Source organism: Chiroxiphia lanceolata, chromosome 29, assembly GCF_009829145.1.
Source record: "Chiroxiphia lanceolata isolate bChiLan1 chromosome 29, bChiLan1.pri, whole genome shotgun sequence".
Lineage (NCBI taxonomy): Eukaryota > Metazoa > Chordata > Aves > Passeriformes > Pipridae > Chiroxiphia > Chiroxiphia lanceolata.
In genome coordinates, this window is record NC_045665.1 from 1,227,549 (window position 1) to 1,246,271 (window position 18,723).

At 56.6% G+C, this 18,723-nt stretch overlaps 1 protein-coding gene across 1 annotated transcript; it reads left to right on the forward strand.

Annotated features, from left to right (window-relative positions):
• The first annotated feature begins 257 nt into the window (after positions 1 to 257).
• PLEKHO1 (pleckstrin homology domain containing O1) lies at positions 258 to 11,259 on the forward strand. Its single transcript, XM_032713268.1, has 6 exons — positions 258 to 592; positions 1,410 to 1,556; positions 8,635 to 8,775; positions 9,055 to 9,159; positions 9,502 to 9,603; positions 10,030 to 11,259. Exons 1-6 carry the CDS (start codon positions 566 to 568, stop codon positions 10,801 to 10,803), a joined length of 1,296 nt encoding a protein of 431 aa, XP_032569159.1. The 5' UTR covers positions 258 to 565; the 3' UTR covers positions 10,804 to 11,259.
• The last annotated feature ends 7,464 nt before the right edge of the window (positions 11,260 to 18,723 follow it).

Genomic DNA, 18,723 nt, shown 5'->3' on the forward strand with positions numbered 1-18,723 from the left:
GGCAGAAAACCCTCCCAGTGCCACCCGGCCGCTTTTTTTTTCCCCCCCCTTCTCCCAGGAAGTTTCCCGGTGACCCGTGACAGCGCCGGGAACGCCGCCGGGACCCGCTGGGGACAACCTGGGGCGAGACGCCGCCTGCCCCGCGCCCGCTGCCCCCCGGACTCTCCGTCCCCCGGGCGAGTCGGAGACAAAGAAGAAAAAAAAAAAAAACCCTCGTGGGCTGCGATTCGCCCTGTGCCGTGAACCCCGACGTCACGGGCGCGCGGCTATAGATGGAGCTCGGGAGCCCGGCGCAGCCCAGCGCAGCCCCCCGAGCTGCGGGATGGTGGCGGCGGGGGGGGACGCGGCGGGGCTGGCGATGGCTCAGAGCGCCGTGTAACGGGAGAGGGCCCTGAGCCACGCGGGGCGAAGGCAGCGCGATCGCAGGAGGAGCCCCCGGGGTGTTTTCCCCCCACCCCCCCCCTCCGGCGAGGAGGCCGCGGGAGCCCCCTCTCCTCCTCCGGCTCCCTCCTCCCTTCCCCCCCCCAAAAAAAAATAAAACCTCCTCCCAGCGCACCAAGGAACGATGAAAAAAAATAATTCTGCGAAAAGGGTGAGTGGAATCGGTTCTTCTCCCGGGGCACGGCGGGGTGAGGGAGGCTCCCGGATGTTTTGGGGAGGGGGGTTTGTCTCTCCGGGGCCAGGTGTTCGCTTGGGCTCCCCCCGCAAAAAAAAACCGCACAGACCCCCAAGCAGACCCAAAGAGACCCGGACCCCGCGGCCGGCCCAGCTCCTGCCCCTGCCCAGCGCCTCTCCGGCATCCCGCACCCGTCACGGACACTGGGGGATGTAGGCAGGCAGTTTTCATCTTGGAACACAAGGAAACCATAAAATCCAGCGGCACCATCAATCCGTCGCTCTGTGCCGTGTGTGTGTGTGTGTGTGCTGCACCCAGCGATCCCATCGCTGCCTACGGAGAAATCCCACATATGAACCGTCCGTAGGTTTCACCTCTTGGATTAATTGCTCATGAAAAGCGGAAAAATGCAATTTTCACCGCAGTAAAAAAAAAAAAAATATCCAGCCGGTTTAAATTCCGCCCAACCCCCCCCCCATTTACCCATTCCATGGGTAAATGCCCGCTGGATGAGGCGATAGAGACACCGGCCTGTCTTATATAACCGCGGAGGGAACCCTGCCCGGTCCTCGCAGCCTCCTCCCGGTGCTGCTGGTGCCGCTTCGCGTCTGCGGCACAAAAATCCCCGTGGAGTGACCCCGGGGAAGGACTCGGGTCCCGGCGTCGGCGGAGAGAGGGGCCGGAGGGAGGGGGAGGCGAAAGTTGGGCAAAGAAGGAGTGGGGGGAGAAGAGGAGTGTAAAACCAAGAATAATCCCGTTTTCCCCCATTTTCTTCCCTCTCCCTTTGTGTTAGGGGCACCAGGATGGAAACCAGCAACCTGTGCAGCCGGAGAAGGTCGGCTGGGTGCGGAAATTTTGCGGGAAAGGCATTTTTAGGGAAATCTGGAAAAACCGTTATGTGGTTCTGAAGGGAGATCAGCTTTACATCTCGGAGAAGGAGGTAGGATCGGTTTCAGTTTCCTTTCCCATCCCCCCTTCCTTCCTTTGCATATGAAAAGGAGCAGCCCCGGCCCTTCCCAGCGCCCCTCCAGCGCCAGCCGGGCCGAGGAGGTTCTTCGGGGGCTTCTCTTCTCCCCGAGCTGGCGCCGGCAGGACCCGGCCGGGTCAGGCTCGGCTCCCAGAGCGACTCTCCCAGACACCTCTGCTGGGAGACATTTTCCCAGCGTGGAGACACGAGAGGATTCACTTAGCGAGAGTTAAGCCCTCATCCCTCTTCCTGCCGCGGCGACAGCAATGCCGGCTCCCTTCTGTGCCTGTCCTCCCTCATTGAGCCCGACAGTGCCTTGTTCCCAGCTGCTCACTGTCCATTTGGAAATAACTCCGCTCTGCCGACTGGAATCGAGCCATTTACGGGTCGATCTCTGGTATTTTTCCCCCGTGCCAAGAGGACAACGGGGAAATTTCCCCCAGGATCCGACACCGTGTTGTACAACGTGCCCCTCCCTCTCCCCCTCCTCTGTCTCCTCGCCGGGGTTTGGGGTTTAACGTGGTGTTGACATCGGAGGTAATTGGATGTGACCGCCAGGCTGAGCCGGCACCCGGCTGTCCTTGCACGGCCCCCCCCGCGCTTTTTGTCTCCATAAATCCATCAGGGAGAACTCCCCTGGCCAGAGCCCTCCTCCCTTGGGTCCCCTCTGACATCCCAGCACTGCACCGGTGCCCACAGTAGGCACAGGGGCTGCTCCAGGTCAGGGAATTTAGGGTAAAACCCTGGTCTCGCTGGGTTTCCCTCCGTGGGGGTCATTCCCTGCTGGACCCTGGTTGGATGCACGGCTGCCTGGCCCAGCTCAGGATCTGGAGAGTGGAAGGGGCAGCTTGATTTAAGGCTGGTTGAGTCATGGGCATGGCACACATGGAAGGGTCAAGGGTTGTTAGAACACAGAGATGGTCTAAAAAGTGGACTGAATGCCCAGGTTGTGCTGAGCTGTGTGCTGGAATTCCAGAGCTCGCTCCCATCGACCTCCTGGCCGCTCCAGAGCCAGGGAGAGACAGAGGAACAGGGACTGGATGTTGTCTGCAGGGTGGAGGGGTCAGTGCCTTGGGAACGCTCAGGTAAACAGAGGTGATGAGAGAAGGATTAGAGACTGTGGACAGCGCTGGTGGTAGCGAGACACGAACCCCGTGATGGATCTATAGACACATTTATGGATCGGGAAAGTTGGATGGATGTGAGAGGCACAGAGCCAGTGGCACGAATCCCCCGTGGTTTGTGGCTCTCCCGAATTTCCCAGCAGTAATGCAGACCAACACAGTCAGACTGCTGGGATGGGATTGGGAACAGGCTGGACAAGCCAAGAGAGAAGGTGTTTGAACAAGAATCAACATAGGGAAGAGGTGCAGGGAAAAGATGTCTGTCTGTCCCTCCTGAGTACATCCAGGTAGCTACAGCTCAAATCCAGGTGTGCTGGGAGCCCAGGAGTGGGGCAAGGCTGGAGGAGCCATATGGGGCCTGTTCTGAACAAGAAGCTCTTGTGTTTGTGTTTCTTACGGGGAAGAACTCCCTCCTGGGCCCGAGGCAGCTCCGGGGCTCCACGTGTGTGTGAGGGACCATAAATAACGCGCAGCAGCGGCTGCCGTGTCTTTATATGGAAGAATCTGTGGTCGGGCAGAGATGTGGTTATGGAGGTGACATCTGGTGCTGATGTGCACTGAGGTGACTCTCTGCTGGTCACAGAGGTGACATCTGGCTGTGGGTGTGCACTGGGGTGACTCTGTGCCTGCGGTGCAGAGGAACGTGCCACTGTCGGGGGGTCTGGGATGCTGAGGGTCTCAGTGGAGGGGTTCCCGGGGCTTGTGTGTGCACAGGGTGCTCCCAAGACTTCCTGCTCCCAGGGTCTCAGAACAGGGGTTTGGTGCTGGCTGGAGAATCATCACTTATTCCCTGGCAAAGCCAGGCCACCCCCTTGCCCACCCCCTGGATAATAAATGGGAAAATGAGTGGAAACGGCCCCGGGACGGTCTGAATCTCACCTGATTCTGCAGCGAGGAGACTCAGCTGCCTATTTCTGCCACAGATCAAAGCCCTCCTGTGTTATAAATTATGATTTTGCTCCATCAAAGCCACTAGAGCAACGTAGATCTGGTGGATGGAGCTCATGAGTTCACTCTTGTAGCAGCCCCGGTGTTTCCTGCCAGCTCCCCTCACGCTCAGCAGCTGCTCCAGAGCACTGGCAGGTGCTTCCGCAGGTGAAGCCACACTTCCAGCCCTCCCCCCAGCTCAGAGCAGAAGGGATTAAATTCCAGGACTCGTGGATGCTCCTCAGCTCTGCCAGGGTTAAATCCCAGGGCGCCTGGAAGCTCCTCTGCTCTGCCACGCACTCACTAAATGAATTCAAACCAGACATTTATTTACTTTTGCCTGCATTTCTCCATCTGGGAAGGAGGGCAGTGAATCCCATCTCCCCAAGGCACACGGGAAAGGGAGTTGTCTGTCCCATGCTGGGATCCCTCAGGAAGGATGTCGGCTCAGGGCAGGTGGTGATGCTGCACGAAGAGGGCGTGGAGCAGAACTGCTCGGAGCTGAGCACGGGCTGAGGTGTGGGATGGGGAGGTTTCCAGAATTCACCCTAACAACAAAATCCCATCCGTACCCACACTTATTCCTCCAGGGAATCTGTCTGCTTTTCCAGTTGTCCGCCTAGGACCTGGGCTTGCAGGTCAGAGACCAGCCCTGATTTATTTAGTTTTGTCAGGAGAATTTGGGAATGCCCAGTGGGAGCCTGGGCTTCTCCCTGGCAGAGCCAAGTCTGGAGAGGAGAGGAAATGTGGTTTTTCAGCCCAGCTGATGGAAAGCGCCAACAGGACGTTTGAGTGCTGCCCTTTGGAAGCTGTGGGACTTGTCTGACACCTCCTGAACCAGGAGCTCACTCCGTTCCCCCGCGGCAGCCGAACTCCGGGAACTGACACCAAACCCCTTCGTTATTCAGCGTTTGGTCACCGGCCAAACCCAGCTCTGCGGAGATGATCTGCGGAGGGCTGAGCTCTGCCGAGCACAACACCACCTCCTAAGCCCACTTTTGCATTCTTTCCCCTCCCTCTCCTCGCGCCGGTCCCTCCCCCCCGGCACATTTCTGGGAATTGTTCACCATTTCTGGCCCAGCTTTGCCCCTGCCCGCGCCGGGAGCGGCGGCCGGGCCGACGCACAGCCGGGCTCGGCGCTTCCTCGCAGGAAGCCGGGGGCTGCCAGACGGCTCTGGGTGAGGAGGGCGATGAGGAAACGCTTCTCTAGAGCCTTCCCTTGTTTGCTACCAAAGGCATCGGCTCAATTAGCACAAGAGCACTCGAGGAGCTGTTGCTCCTCGCCCGCTCCCTGTTCCAGCTCGGCTCGTGCTGCTGGCAGGGGGGGCGGTGGGGGTGTGTTGGCACACTCGGTTCTGTGGCCCTTGGTGAGCGCTGCCATGCACGGCGTGATGGGATTTTGGGGAGGAATTCTGTCCCTTGCACACACGTGTGTGCATCCCCGTCCCAGGGACAGCCTGGTCTCAGCCAGGTCTGCAGAGATGTCCATCCTTGCACACACATGTGTTCATCCCTGTCCCAGGGACAGCCTGGTTTCAGCCAGGTCTGCAGAGATGTCCTTGCACACATGAGTGTTCATTCCTGTCCCAGGGACAGCTTGGTTTCAGCCAGGTCTGCAGAGATGTCCTTGCACACATGAGTGTTCATTCCTGTCCCAGGGACAGCTTGGTTTCAGCCAGGTCTGCAGAGATGTCCATCCCTGCACACACGTGTGTTCATCCCTGTCCCAGGGACAGCCTGGTTTCAGCCAGGAAGCTCCGTCCCTTCCTGGGGCAGAGCTGCTCAGCTGGAGGAAGTGAAACTTTGGTGGCAGCCTGTGAAGGGAACTCGCGGGCCCTGAAACTGCCCATGTTTGGGTATTTGGCTCCACTGAGAGTCTGGAGGTTTCTGGTTACACCCTGAGCTGTGCCGTGACCTCCCGAGTGTCCCGTGGGTGTGTTACAGTGGGTGTCTTGTGATTTTCTGTACCTTCCGCATTTGTCCGTGTCCCATTAGGGAACTGCTAAGGCAAATCTCTGCCAAAAATCCTAGGATGGAGTGACTGACCATCTGCCCTTCCCCTCTGTGCCTGGTTTGGCCCCAAAACCAGCCTTGCCCCAAGTCCAGGAGGTTCGGAGTCGCTGCAGGCTTGGTGAGGGAGGAAATCTGAACTCTTGTCAGTGAGACACCCAGGGGCAGTTAATTAACCCACATCAGGGACCCTCAACACCCAAGGACAGCTAATTACAGACCTTTGGAAGCACAGATAGCTGAGACCTTCCAGAGCAGGGGTTTGGGTGCCATGGCTGGTGTTTTGACCCACCACGTGCCCGCAGACCCCCAGGGGCAGGGAATGCCAGGGCTGGGGTCCCTGGGCCCAGTCCAGGCAGGCAGCAGCTGCAGGGGAAGGAGTGTGAGGAGTGTGAGGAGTGTGAGGAGTGTGAGGAGTGTGAGGAATGCAGCTCCTCTCCTCAGATCCCAGCAGTGTCAGCAGTGCCGGCCCCGGCACAGCTGCCGGGGGTGCAGGGCTGGGTGGTCTCATGGCTGCAGGGTCTAATGTCCCCTGCTGTAGGGCTGTGGGACACTTCAGATTCCTTCCCTGTGCCTCAGTTTCCCTTCCCTCAGCTGGCCACAGGCAGGAGCCAGGTGGAACCCCAGGGTGAAGCTGTTTTGTCTGCCTCGAGCAGGTAGAACACGGCAGCTAAGCCAGCAGACAGCAAGGGCAGGGGCTGATGCCCCTTAATCCTGTCCCTGAGCTGCCCCCCATGCCACCACCTCTCTCCTTTGGGCCTCAGGAGCCTCCCACAAAGGACAGAAGAGCTGGTGGTTCCTCTGGAGTTGCCTTTCACCTTCCTTCTCTCCAGTTTCCCTCTCTGCACACCGGGTGCTCTGTTACCTCAGTGTGGGAGGGGGATCAGCTGCCCACACCCCCCGGGAGAGTCCCACTGTCCTTCCCCCCAGAATTGCTGCCACTGACCCTCTTCCCCCAAGAACCCATCTGTGGATGTTGCCAGTTCCCAGTTTTAAGGGTTTTATAATGGGTCCCCCACACTCTGGTGGGAGCAGGGTCCCCTCCCCGTGCCCAAACGCGGTGTCAGAGCCTTGGCACTTTGTCATCCCGAGATGTTTAAAGGACGAGCTGCACCTGCTGCAGGGTGTTTGCCCGAGCCAAAGGCACCTGCTCCATCCTGCAGCCTCCCTCGGGTGTTCCTGGGGGCAGGATGTTAAATCCCAGCTCCGGGAAGAGGGAGGAGGGAGGGGAGGGCCGGGGAAGCCCCAGTGACCTACATGGGCGAACATCTGGAGCGAGGGCTCCGGTCTCAGCCACGGGGGGCACAGCTGGGGGGGCTCGGAGGGGATTGGCCTTTCCTGCAAATGAGTCGGGCTGGATTCAGCCGGGATTCTTGGAAAGAGGTGGATTGTAGGACGGCAGTGGGAAGAGATCAAAGCCGATTAGCAGCGCACGGGGAGGACGCACAGCCAGACATTATCTGTTCTCACCCCCAGGCACAGGGGCTGTGTCACGAGCAGGAACCAGCTCCAGGGCATCAGGAATGGTGGTACCAGTGTCCCCTGGATCCTGGGGACACACCCAGGAGCAGAAGGAGAAGGACAGAGGGGAACTGCAGTCATTAGGCAGGGCCAGATGGTCAGTTTGTTCATGCCTCTGGTTAGGAAGCTGGTTTAGTCACCCTCTTTGATAAAATTCTATGGAAAAATCATGGGAAATTCCTTCAGTGCTTCCCAAAACTGGGGAGGAAATGTATGAAATGAGGTGGAGTCCTTTCAGGAAATCTGAGGGCTCAGACCTCACCACCATCTGCCTTCCTGGCACCTGAGTTACACACCCTCAGTCACCAATCCAGCCTGGAATGACCGGCTGGAGTCGGATTAAGCAGATGGATGTGGATTTGGGCCTGCTGCAGTGCTCTCTGTAATGGACATGCAAACCCAAGCTCTCTCCCACCCCAGTCCCCTAATTCCTCCCGTTTGCCATGGAAGAGCAGAGCTGCCCTGCCATAGGAATGAGATTGAGGATGGTGCATTAGGAGGGTGATGAAGAGGAAGGGCTTTGCCATCTCCCTTTGGCTCCAAGTGTGCCTGAGGGATGGCACTGGTGGCTCAGGGGTCAGCACCCAGACCCCTGCCTGCCCCCCAGACCCCTGCCTGCCCCCCAGACCCCTGCCTGCCCCCCAGACCTCTGCCTGCCCCTCAAACCCCTGCCTGCCCTCCTGACCCCTGCCTGCCTCCCCAGTGCAGCTGCAGCCTCAGCAACCCTGTGTAAGTCCCATCTCTAATGTGAGCCTCTGGACACCAACCCACTGCCAGGTGCCCATCTCACCATGGCAGTGCAGAGTGTTGGGGAACAGCCCTGGAAAGCAGGAGATCTTGTGAAGTGGTCACTCGAGGACTCTCTACAGGACACCAAGAAGTGGTTCTGTCAGTGAGGGCCGAGCCCCAGCACTCTGTTCCTTCTCAAAACCTTCCCCTGGCTGCTGAAGGCCTTGTGAGAGCCTGGCAGCTCCTGCCCTGGCTGCTGGGTTCTGCCCACAGCCCCCTCCTCAGGGCAGGGGCTCAGAGTTGTGTCAGCACTCTGGGAGCCACCCCTGGAGTCAGCTGCCAGCACAGAGTAAAAATAGGAAGTGCTAATCCTTATCCCTCCAACTCTTGTTCCACTGTCTGCAGAGAATGATTGTCCCTTTGAATCAGAGCTGAGGGTCCACCTCCTCCAGCACCTCCTGCCTCCACACCCTCCTGGCACACAGGACCCCCTCCTCACAGCTGGAGTAAATCCTGCTCGTTTTGAGGGTCCCCAAAGCATGAACACTGTGTCTGATCACACCTGCACGGCCTTTCAGCCTGGTCCCAATAACTTTGGGGGTGGGAGAGGCAGGAGTTAACCTGGGAAAGTGTGACTTTCATGCCATCCTTCCAAAGAGTCATGTTGAAATCCTGCTGGCTGGAGCAGCAGCCTCTCCGTCCGACACCCGCAAGGCTCTAATTTTCTTGCTGTTTTGCAGGTAAAAGATGAAAAAAACATACAGGAAATGTTCGACCTGAGTGACTACGAGAAATGTGAAGAGCTCAGGAAGTCCAAAAGTAGAAGCAAAAAGAACCACAGCAAATTTACCCTCGCCCACTCCAGGCAGCCTGGAAACACGGTACGTGGGGCCTGCCTGGACACGGGCAGCCTGAGAGCCATTGGCTCTGGGGGTAGGCAGGGATGCAGATGGTCCTGGTGGGATGTAGGGAAAGGAGGGATGTGGATGGTCCTGGGGTTTGCTGTGTGTGGTGGAGCAGTGCCGTTTGCAGGGCTGGAGGCTCAGGTCTCCTTTGCCTTCTCTGTAGAGGCCATGGGGCTCTCTCTGGGCAGGGCCCGCGTGAAAGCTTCTCTGTGTGAGTTCAGTCACTGGCACCGACCTGAATTCCCTCTTTTGTAGGCACCAAACCTGATCTTCCTGGCCGTGAGTCCGGAAGAGAAAGAGTCCTGGATTAACGCCCTCAACTCTGCGATCACACGCGCCAAAAACCGCATCTTGGACGAGGTGAGCGGCACTCGGGGCCGGGGCCCGGCTGCCCTGTCTCAACCTTCATCCTGGGGGAAGGTTTGAGACCGCTGGGGAGCAGCAGCCCCTCTGATCCCTCTGTTCCTGGTGCAAAAAGGGGAGCAGAGCTGCTGGGATTTTATGGTCTGCACCCACACACAGCAGAGTGGGCTCTCAGGAGGTCTGGGATGGTGTGATCCTCCCAGCACTGACCACAAAGCGATGGCAAGGGACAGCCCACAAGGCTCTGTCCCCTGCCTGGCCCACCCTGGGGCCCAGCCTGGCCTGCACAGGGCTGGTGGGGCAGCCTGGAAGGGTCACCCTGCCTGTGTCACCCTGCAGGTCACTGTGGAAGAGGACAGCTTCCTCGCCCACCCGACGCGCGACAGGGCCAAGATCCAGCACTCCCGGCGCCCTCCCACGCGGGGACACCTGATGGCTGTGGTAAGTACAACCAACCCCAGGGGAAATTCCCTTGGGAGTGTTCCACTTTCCAGCAAGGAGAGCTGGTGCTGGAGCTCCAGCCTGAGCTGAGGGTTGCCGTCAGGGCAGCTCTGGGTCACCAGCTCCTCTGCTCTCGTGGACCATTGCACAGTGCAAACCCTCTGGCAAAGTCCCAGTTTGCCATCACTGACACCTGCTCCCTCAGGTTCCTGCCAGGAACAGCTGTAGAGCTGCTCCTGGGCGAGCAGGGAGGGCTGGTGTGGTTTGGGTCCGTGGACCTGCAGCTCAGCCAGAGCCTCACACCCGGGCCCTGGAGCAGGGAGCATCCCTGCTCCTTCTCTGTGCTGTGTATCCGTGGTGTGGAGACCCTCGGAAGCAGGTGCAGCCGTTCCAGTGCCAACCCACTCTTGCTTTCTGCTCCTCCAGGCATCTACCTCAACCTCCGACGGCATGCTGACCCTCGACCTGATCCAGGAGGAAGACGCCTCTCCGGAGGATCACGGCACCTGCGAGGAGAGTTTCCGGGTGGATCTGGACAAGTCCATGGCACACCTCACTGCCGGGCGGCGCCGCTCCGACTCGGAGAACACCAAGGCGCCGGAGAAAGGGCGGACGGGGAGCCTCCCGCGGCGGGAGGTGACCTCGTGGGACAGGGCCGGGCAGCGCAAGGACTCCTTTGACAAAGGGACCATGTACACGCCGCAGGTCCCCAAAAAGCTCTCGTACTCAGAAAAGAATAAATGTGCCTCCATGGAAGAGATCCTGTCCCGCCGGGACTCTTCCGCGCACCGGGCGGTGCTGAGGAGGGGGCTGGAGGCTCAGTTTGCCTCGGCAGAGCCGGAGCAGCTGTCCCGGATACAGGAACTGGTTGCACTGAAACTGGAAAAAACTCAGGAACTGCTGACAGAGGTGAAGGGCTACGGGGAAGGCAAAAGAAAGACCAAGGACTCCAACACCAGCACCACCACCACCACCACCACCACCTCTTCTTCCTCATCACCTTCCAAGTCGGACTCTGAAAGGATCCTGCAGGAATCTGAGAGGCTGCTGGGGGAGGCTTCCTCCACCTGGAGCCAAGCCAAGAGGGTGCTGCAGGAGATCAAAGAGCTGAGGGACCTGTACAAACAGTTTGAGCTGCAGCAGTCAGACTCGAAGCCCAAACAGAGCTCACAGTCGCAGTTCAGGAAGAGCATGATGTGAAGGCAAGCCTTGGGACGGGAGGGAGGGACCGGGGATGGCAGCTGTCTGGTCTGGTTTTGTTTTTTTTTTTAATTATTATTATTTACAGTGTTCAAAAGAGTGAAAAGGTGCCTGTTCTCACCCAAATTTGCTTCTCAAAGCTTGGACCCTTCCTTTCCTCCAGCGCATCCCCTGATGAATCAACCCTGTGTTCCAATAAATCAGTTACAGTTTATACCTCCTTTGTAAGAGCTCCCTTTGCACCACAGGCCCCGGGTTGTGCCGTGCTCGGAGGGCAGGAGCGAGCACCGGCTCCCTGGAAGTGCCCGTGCCTGCCTGGAGCAGCCCACGGGGCGGAGGCTCTCGCACTGGACGAGCCCTGGCATTGCTGCTCCCGTGTCTGGGCTGTGTCCCAGACCACAGCTCCTTTACCTGGAGGCTCATCTTGGAAATAAATGACACGAAAAGGTCATAAAAGGTGTCCATCCCCGCCAGTGTCTGGCAGTTTCCATTATCCAGGACATGAAGATGCTGGAAGTCCAGGCTGGTCCCCAGTGTTACATGGGCAGCTCGTGGAGCTCTGTCCTGGCACAGTCCCTTGGAGAATCTGGGGTTGGCAGCTGTTACTTTGGGGTGCACACAGAGCCTCTGGAAGGGCAGCAGGGATGCAATCCATGTCCACCCTGATCCCTTCAGGCCATGGATGCCTCATAAACCCCCTCGGCCCCGAGCGATGGGAGGTAGCAGTGATGTGTCTTCCCTTCTGTGCAACCAGAGGATCAAAGCCTTGGATCCGACAGCCCACACAGGGGGCTGGGGGGGCTTTGGGATTTTAAATTACATTTCTCTTTTATTTTTTACCTTTTCTTTGAGCTGAGGGGGCAGCAGCCGGACACCACAAGCCAGCAGCAGGTTCGGTGGGCTCGGCTCTGCTCTCTCAGGTGTCACAGTCAGACAGCAGCAGGTTTGGTAGGTTTGGCTCTGCTCTCTCAGGTGTCACAGTCAGACAGCAGCAGGTACTGTGCTTGTGCTGCCCTGGCTCAGGATCAGCCCCGCTGGAAGGAAAGCTGAGCCCAGAGCTGAGCTCAGATCCCTCAGGTGACGCCGAGCGCTCGGCTCGAGGGCTGGCTCAGCTTTCACACCTGTGAGCAGGATGTGGTGATGTCTCACAGGTTCACCCACACGGCAACATCCAACTGTTCCTTGGTTTTTTTTAAAAGGAAACCTAATTCCGTTACCTACATTGCAAATAGTCCACGAAAATATTAAACCCACTGAGTTATCTCCTGGTCGTGGTCGGTGTTGTCTCTTTTCTTTCCTGGTTGACCCCCCTGGAAGGAGGTTGGTGACGTTCCTGGGGCTGCTCATCCTCACTCCTGGGCTCATGTTGCTGAGGTTGCTGGTTGGTTTTAATTAGTTCTTCTCCCACTCCCCCATTAGAATTACTGGGGGATTATTGCTGCTGGCATGAGTTTCCTGGAAGTTTTTTGACAGATTTCAGATCCGGCCCTTGCAGCAGTTTTTGCCTTGTCTCTGACTCCAGCTCCCTCTTGGCCTGCTCTGAAGGGACACCACTTGTCCCCAAACTCCTGTGACCTCCTGCATCTCAGGTAGCACCAGCAAGATGCTGTTTTTCTGACTCCCTCCCCAGCAACTCTCCTCGAATTCCGGAACAATCATTGCAGCACTGGGAGTTCCCATTATCCAGGACATGAAGATGCTGGAAGTCCAGGCTGGTCCCCAGCGTTACATGTGCAGCTTGTGGGGCTCTGTCCTGGCACAGTCCCTTGGAGAATTTGGGGCTGCTCTGTGTGATGTTGGAAAGGGGGAAGAGCTGAAAGGTCACCAGGAGCAGCTGCTGATGCTGCCACCCCTGGCACACTAAGCCACCCTGCCCTGCTCTCTTCAGGAGCAGCGAGGCCCTGAAGCTCCTCAGAAGGGCAGTTTTAGGGCTCTTGCCCCGCTCCTCACCCCTCTGCTTCCCCGCTGCCTTCCCTGCCCGGCCCCCTGCCCTCGGAGGCATTCCCAAAGCTGCTGGCACGGGGCAGGGAGCCCCGGGGAGCCGCAAAGCCAAGGGCAGCACAGACGTGGCTTTGTGCATCACCCCCCGGCTGGTGGGTCTATCCATGCGGGAACAACACTGCACAAAGGGGCCGTGCCGGGCCAGCAGCGGAGCAGCCGTCTGCCGTTCCCAGAAAGGGCCGGTATTGTCCAGCGCCGCAATTATGTCGGCTCCGGAGACAAAACACTGGATCATTACAGGAACACAGAGCGCCCCGGCAGAGCAGGCAAAGTCTGAAGTCTGATAATGGCCAAGAAGTCTGGGTTCTGCCCAACTGCGCCTTGAAAACACGTGCAGAACAGGGCGAAGGGGGGGCTGGGAAGAGGGGTTTCCCGTTACACTTCAGGGAGACGGGATTGGGACGGGATTCTTAAGATGTAGGCAAAGCGTCTCCTGTAAAAATAGCTGCAATTTGCTCGACACATGCCGGGGAGCGGGCGAGCGTGTGCTGCGCTCGTCAGCTGGCGCTCGGCTCCGCTCCCTGCGCCTCCCTGCCCGCTTCCCCGGCACAGCCAATCCCCGGAACGCTCCCGCTCCCAGCCAAATAAGGACCGCGGAGCGAGGAACCCCGGCTGCGTGCGGCACCCAGGAGCCCACCCACCCTCCCAGCCAAAGCGCCTTTTTTTGGTTATTTTCTCCCTCTCCGCCTCAAAGGCTTTAGTCAACCCCCCCCCCCCCTTTCCTCCTTGCCTCCCTCCCTCCCTCCCTCCTCTGCCTTTCGAGACACCTTAGGAAGGAATTCTTTACTTGGGAAGGAATCCTTCCCTGGGAGGGTGGGGAGGCCCTGGCACGGGTTGCCCAGAGAAGCTGTGGCTGCCCTGGATCCCTGGAAGTGTCCAAGGGCAGGTTGGACGGGTCTTGGAGCAACCTGGGATAGGGGAAGGTGTCCCTGCCCATGGCAGGGGGTGGGACTGGATGAGATTTAAGGTCTCTCCCAGCCCAACCCATTCCATGATTCCATGACTCTATGAAATGCCAGGGGAATCATCGCATCCAACAACCTGGGAAAAGGGGGCTGAAAACCCAATAACCCCCCCCAGGAAGCCAGGGGGGCTGAGCTCAGCCTGAGCTGACCCAGCAGGCACAGCTCCTGCCCGGAGAGCACGTTTTGGGTCAGCCCCATGTGACACACAGCGGCCCCAAATTTCACCCACTGCAGATTTTGGGCCAGCCAGACCGGACAGAGGGAGCAGCTGCAGCGTCTCTGCAGCGCTGAGAGGCCTCTGGAAAGCAGGAGGTGCCGATTAAGAGGCCTTTGGTGGCTTTAAATAGAATTTACACTTCTTTGGAGGCAACTTTCACACTGCTGGAGGGAGGCAAAACTCGGTGGAGCAGAATCAGGTTCATGTTGTTTCAACAGCACTGGGCTATTCCTGCAGGCTGGAATTACACCTGACAAAGCAGTTAACAGGAGTAAAATTATGGCAGATAAAGTCCAGTTTCTCCAGCAGTTTCCTGCCTTGGAAAAATCCCCCAAACCCCTGAGTGGAGCAGGAACAGCAGTGACTCATGGCAGAGGGTTCTCAGGCTGGGGAGGGGGTGGATAAACACGGTTCTCCAACACAGCCGATGGCTCCTGCTGTGCAGAAGGATTTCTTGGAGTTACTGATGGAGGAGGCTGCAGAAATTGTTGCTTTTTTTTTTTTTTTTTTCCCTCCAAGGCAGATGCCTTAAAAAGAGAAGGTTTGGACTTGGGAAGTAAAATGGGAAGCGCGGTGCTTCCAGCCTCGGAGAGCTGGAGGATCCAATCCTCTTCCACGTCCCGAGAGAGGGGAAGAGACAGAAAATAGTTTGACCCACATTCACAAGAATAATTATTGACTTAACAAGTTCCAGCCGGGTTTTCAAATTAGAGCTCGGCAAGAACAGACCCACTTCCCTAAAAAAAAGAGAAAAGGGAAAAGCTCAGGGGTTTTGTTTGTCAGATGTACCCGTGTGCAAATATGTCCCTGGAATATGCATGTGTAGAGATTTGTGTGTGTTCCTGTCTCTTTAAGAGGGAATTCTTCGGTGAAATATGCAGTACAGTGCCTTGGATTTCTTTTCCCTAAACCCAGTTTGAGCTGCTGGGGAGTTCTTTGTCAGGCTCAGAGCATCCCCACACTCCCTTCCCTGTGAGGCTGGAGGGGCTGCTTCAACACTGCAGCTGTTTGAAGTGACACCTGGTAAGGAAAGGGCAAAAGGTGCAGCTGTAGTTGGACCTTTTGGAAGTGTTTCCTGAGCCTGGCCCAGGAGTGGCAAATCTCCGGTGCTTTCAGACACTGTTGTTTTGTTTGACTCTATAAAATGTCCCAAGGGACTGAAAATTACAGTGACACTTCCACTTCCTCAGTCTGTAACGTGTTTAACAACTTCTTGCTCTGTTTTGACAAAACTCACCCCTGCTCAGAGGGAAGGCAGGGGGTTTAAATTTTTTTTTTTAACTTTTGGGGGTGTTTGGGAGAGGCCAGATGAGCCACAGTTTGAAGTGCAGAGCTCAGCCCCCCCGCCCTGACACCATTGGCTTGGGAGTTCTGCACTGGAATGGTGATCCCTCCTTCCAAACCCCTGCCCTGGGGCTGATGGAATTGGGCCTGTGGCTGGAATAAAGAGCCCATACATGCAGGACGGGCAGACAGAGGGAACCATTCAGAGCTGGAGGAATCCGTGGCTCACAGGCCATGGGCAGTGAGCAAAGGTCTGGCATTGACTGGAGTGACCCAGAGGAGACGTGGACATCATTATTTAAAGGACTCCCAACAGATGGGCTGAGTCATTAATGGCTTTAAACTGAGAGAGAGAGAAGGTTTAGATGGGATTTTGGGAAGTTCTTCCCTGTGAGGGTAGGGAGGCACTGGCACAGGTTGCCCAGAGAAGCTGTGACTGCCCCATCTTAATAAAAGCCTAACACTGGTGCTTAAAAACATCAGTTCTTTACTTTCCTTCTTCCTTTCTGAGTAAGCACCATGACCTTGTGTTAACACGGTTACTGTGCAGCTCTAGAACCTGGGATTTTTTCCTAAATGACTTGCACGTTTCCCACTAAAAACTGCAAGACTTCAGATAACACCAACACCCTGTCAGTGGCAGAGATCAGGAGGAATCCAGCTTTTCTGATTCATTCCTTATCTCCGATGCTGCCTTCCAAGAAACCAGGATTTCCCAATGTATCATTCCTTCCCATGACTTGATTTCTAGAAACCTGGAAGGAAGACTCCAGAAGGAGTGGCCCTTCCGTTTCCTTCTGGTCTCATTTCCCTGCATCTCCAGCAACATAAATAATCTTATAAGTGATACAAAACATTTCCAAAAGACATACGTTGAAAGAACGAATCCCTCAGGATCCTCTGCCCAAACCAACCCTTCCTTCCCTCGCTCCCTGTGTCTCAGTGAGCTCTCCAGCAGCCTCGTTGTTTGGATAATTCAGGGTGCCAGATGGCTGTAAATATGTTCACAATCCTCCTTACCCCGCTCCCTCCTCCCTGGCACCCTCACCGCTCTACCCGGTACCGAGCACCTGGTCTGTTCCCGTTTGGAGCCTCCCTTCTCCTCCCTGGAGCTAAATTGGCACCTCTGGTTTGTATTTTCCCTTTAAACGAAGCGGGAAGATCTTAGGGAATGTTTTGTACCAGGGGATGCTTCCTCACTGTCGCTTGCACCATCAGATAATTAATAACGTGCCTCCTCCTGCCCCGTGGCATCATCTCCCTTCCTGCGGGAATGCTGTCCCTGACATGGGAAGGTGCAGCTCACCTGCCGGGAATCACGAGGGCGGAGCAGCCTCTTCCTATTTTGAGCGCAGCGATCTCATGCTTGCCCTTGGCACGGGGAAAGGGCACATGGAAGGGGGTGATTCATCCCAAATCGTGCCCCGAGGACCTGGCAGAGGCGGCGTTTGAACAACCGCTCTTCCCCGCCTCACAGGTACTGAATTCATTGTCATACTCTGAGCCTGTTATTCCATGGCCCAGGAGTGCCCAAATCCCAGGGCCTGAGCCCACAGGTGACTTTTCTGCGTAATGGAACATTCCCAAACTGCTGAGCAGTAAGAAAAGGACAGAAAGCTGTTTTGGTGGCACTGTAAAAAGGGAAGTTGGTTTCGAGGCGTCTGAAAACACAGGCAGTGACGTTTCTAGAACTGAGGAACAACTGAGGTCCCGAGCTGCCTCAGGAATGCTGCAGCAGCACAAATTCGGGTCACAGGAAGGGTGAGTGGGTTGTCAGAGGAAACGCTGAGAGGTGAGACAGCATCTCTTTAGGTTTTCAAATGCCTCCCCTCAAGTGTCCCCACGTTGTGTAACCAGGCAGTGTCAGCTCTGTCCCTCCAGCACATGCTCCAGTTCTCCAAGGCGTGGGAGACTCTCTCCTGTGTTCTCCAGTCTGTGTGTCCCACCTCAGGGTGCTGGAGTACATTCAGTTGGTTTGAAGAGTCCGATCCTTCCAGTGGGAGCTTGGGACCACACTGGACTCCTTCCGCCCTGCCTTTGCTGACGACTCCAAGTCAGACATTTCCCCCTGACAAAAGGCTCTTTTCTACTCTCTTACTCATAATTCACACAAAAACTGTAAATAAAAAGCAACATCTTGTGCTGAAATCCTAGAAGGAATTACAGTGGTTTGTCTATGTCTCCTCATTCTTTGCCACTCTCGTCAGAAGTAGCACACTCTACTACTGGTATTAGTGCCCAGGGGATAACTCCTGGACCTGCTGTCCTGGGTTCTTTGGCTCTGTGAGGCAGATCCTGGCTGACAAACACTGTGGAAATGCCCATCCACAACAGAGCAGAATGTGTCTGTGGTTACAAAGATGGGTGACAGGAAGATAAGGCACAGGGTCAGGTGTGGTGTGAACAGAGGCCAGCGAGGCCAGATGGACAGACGGGGGAGGAGATGCAGGTAGGAGTAGCTGGAGATGAGCCCATGGAGAAATAAGAATTCAGCCGTATTTGTCTAGTTTTGCTCTCGTCGATGAGCTGGTGGGTGAACTCTTCCCTGGAAGGCAGGAGGGAGCAGATGGCAGCAGGCAAATATCTGACTTGAGTAAGGAAAGAGAAACCAATTTTCCAAAGGATCTATATGACACACGAAGGCCAAACATTATTTTTATGAGCCAGGGCTCTTGTTTATCGAACTTTACCATTTTGTTTCCTGCCAGCAGACACAAACCAAGTGACCCTGTGACCTAGAAAGGACCAGAGAGCCAGCAGCCCGGAGCAGGTGCTCAGAGCTGGCTTCCCCAGGAACCGACAGGACTCTGAGTGCCATCTCACAACTTCTGGGAAGCACGACTCCCAGCTCTGTCTGCAGAAAGGTAGACAGTGCTCAGATTATATATAGCAGCAAGTGGGCTGGGAAGAGGAACACTGGGCTGCAGGGAGGGGGAGGCTGCTCTGGAGAAACCCAGGGAGTGTCTCCTGGTGCAGCACAAACCGCAGTGGCCCCGGCGAGCTGAGCTGGGTCGGTGCTGGCCTGGGAGCAGTTGGCACTTATGGAATTTAGGAGAGCCCTGGGCACTGCTCTCAATCTCTTGCTCTCAGCTCTTTTTCCCTACCCACGTACATAGATCCATCACTCAGGGAGCAGGTGGATACAGCAGGCACACTCAGACTCCAGGACTGTGACCTGAGACCCCTCCTGGGGTCCTGAGGCCTGAGTGGGTTTTTGCAGAAAATTGTTAAAGGTGCTGCTCTTCGAGCTGTCCATGGATGTCCAGAATCATTCCAGCACCCAATAGCCCAGAGCTGCCTGCATCCTTCAAAATAGCAATTCCCTTCTAAGGACTTTGCATTTTGCCTCATCAGATAGCTCTGCTGTGTGTTTGTTACGGATCATGGAAAAAGGGAATGGGTTGGATTGGGAGGGACCTTAAAGCCCATCCAGTCCCATCCCCTGCCATGGGC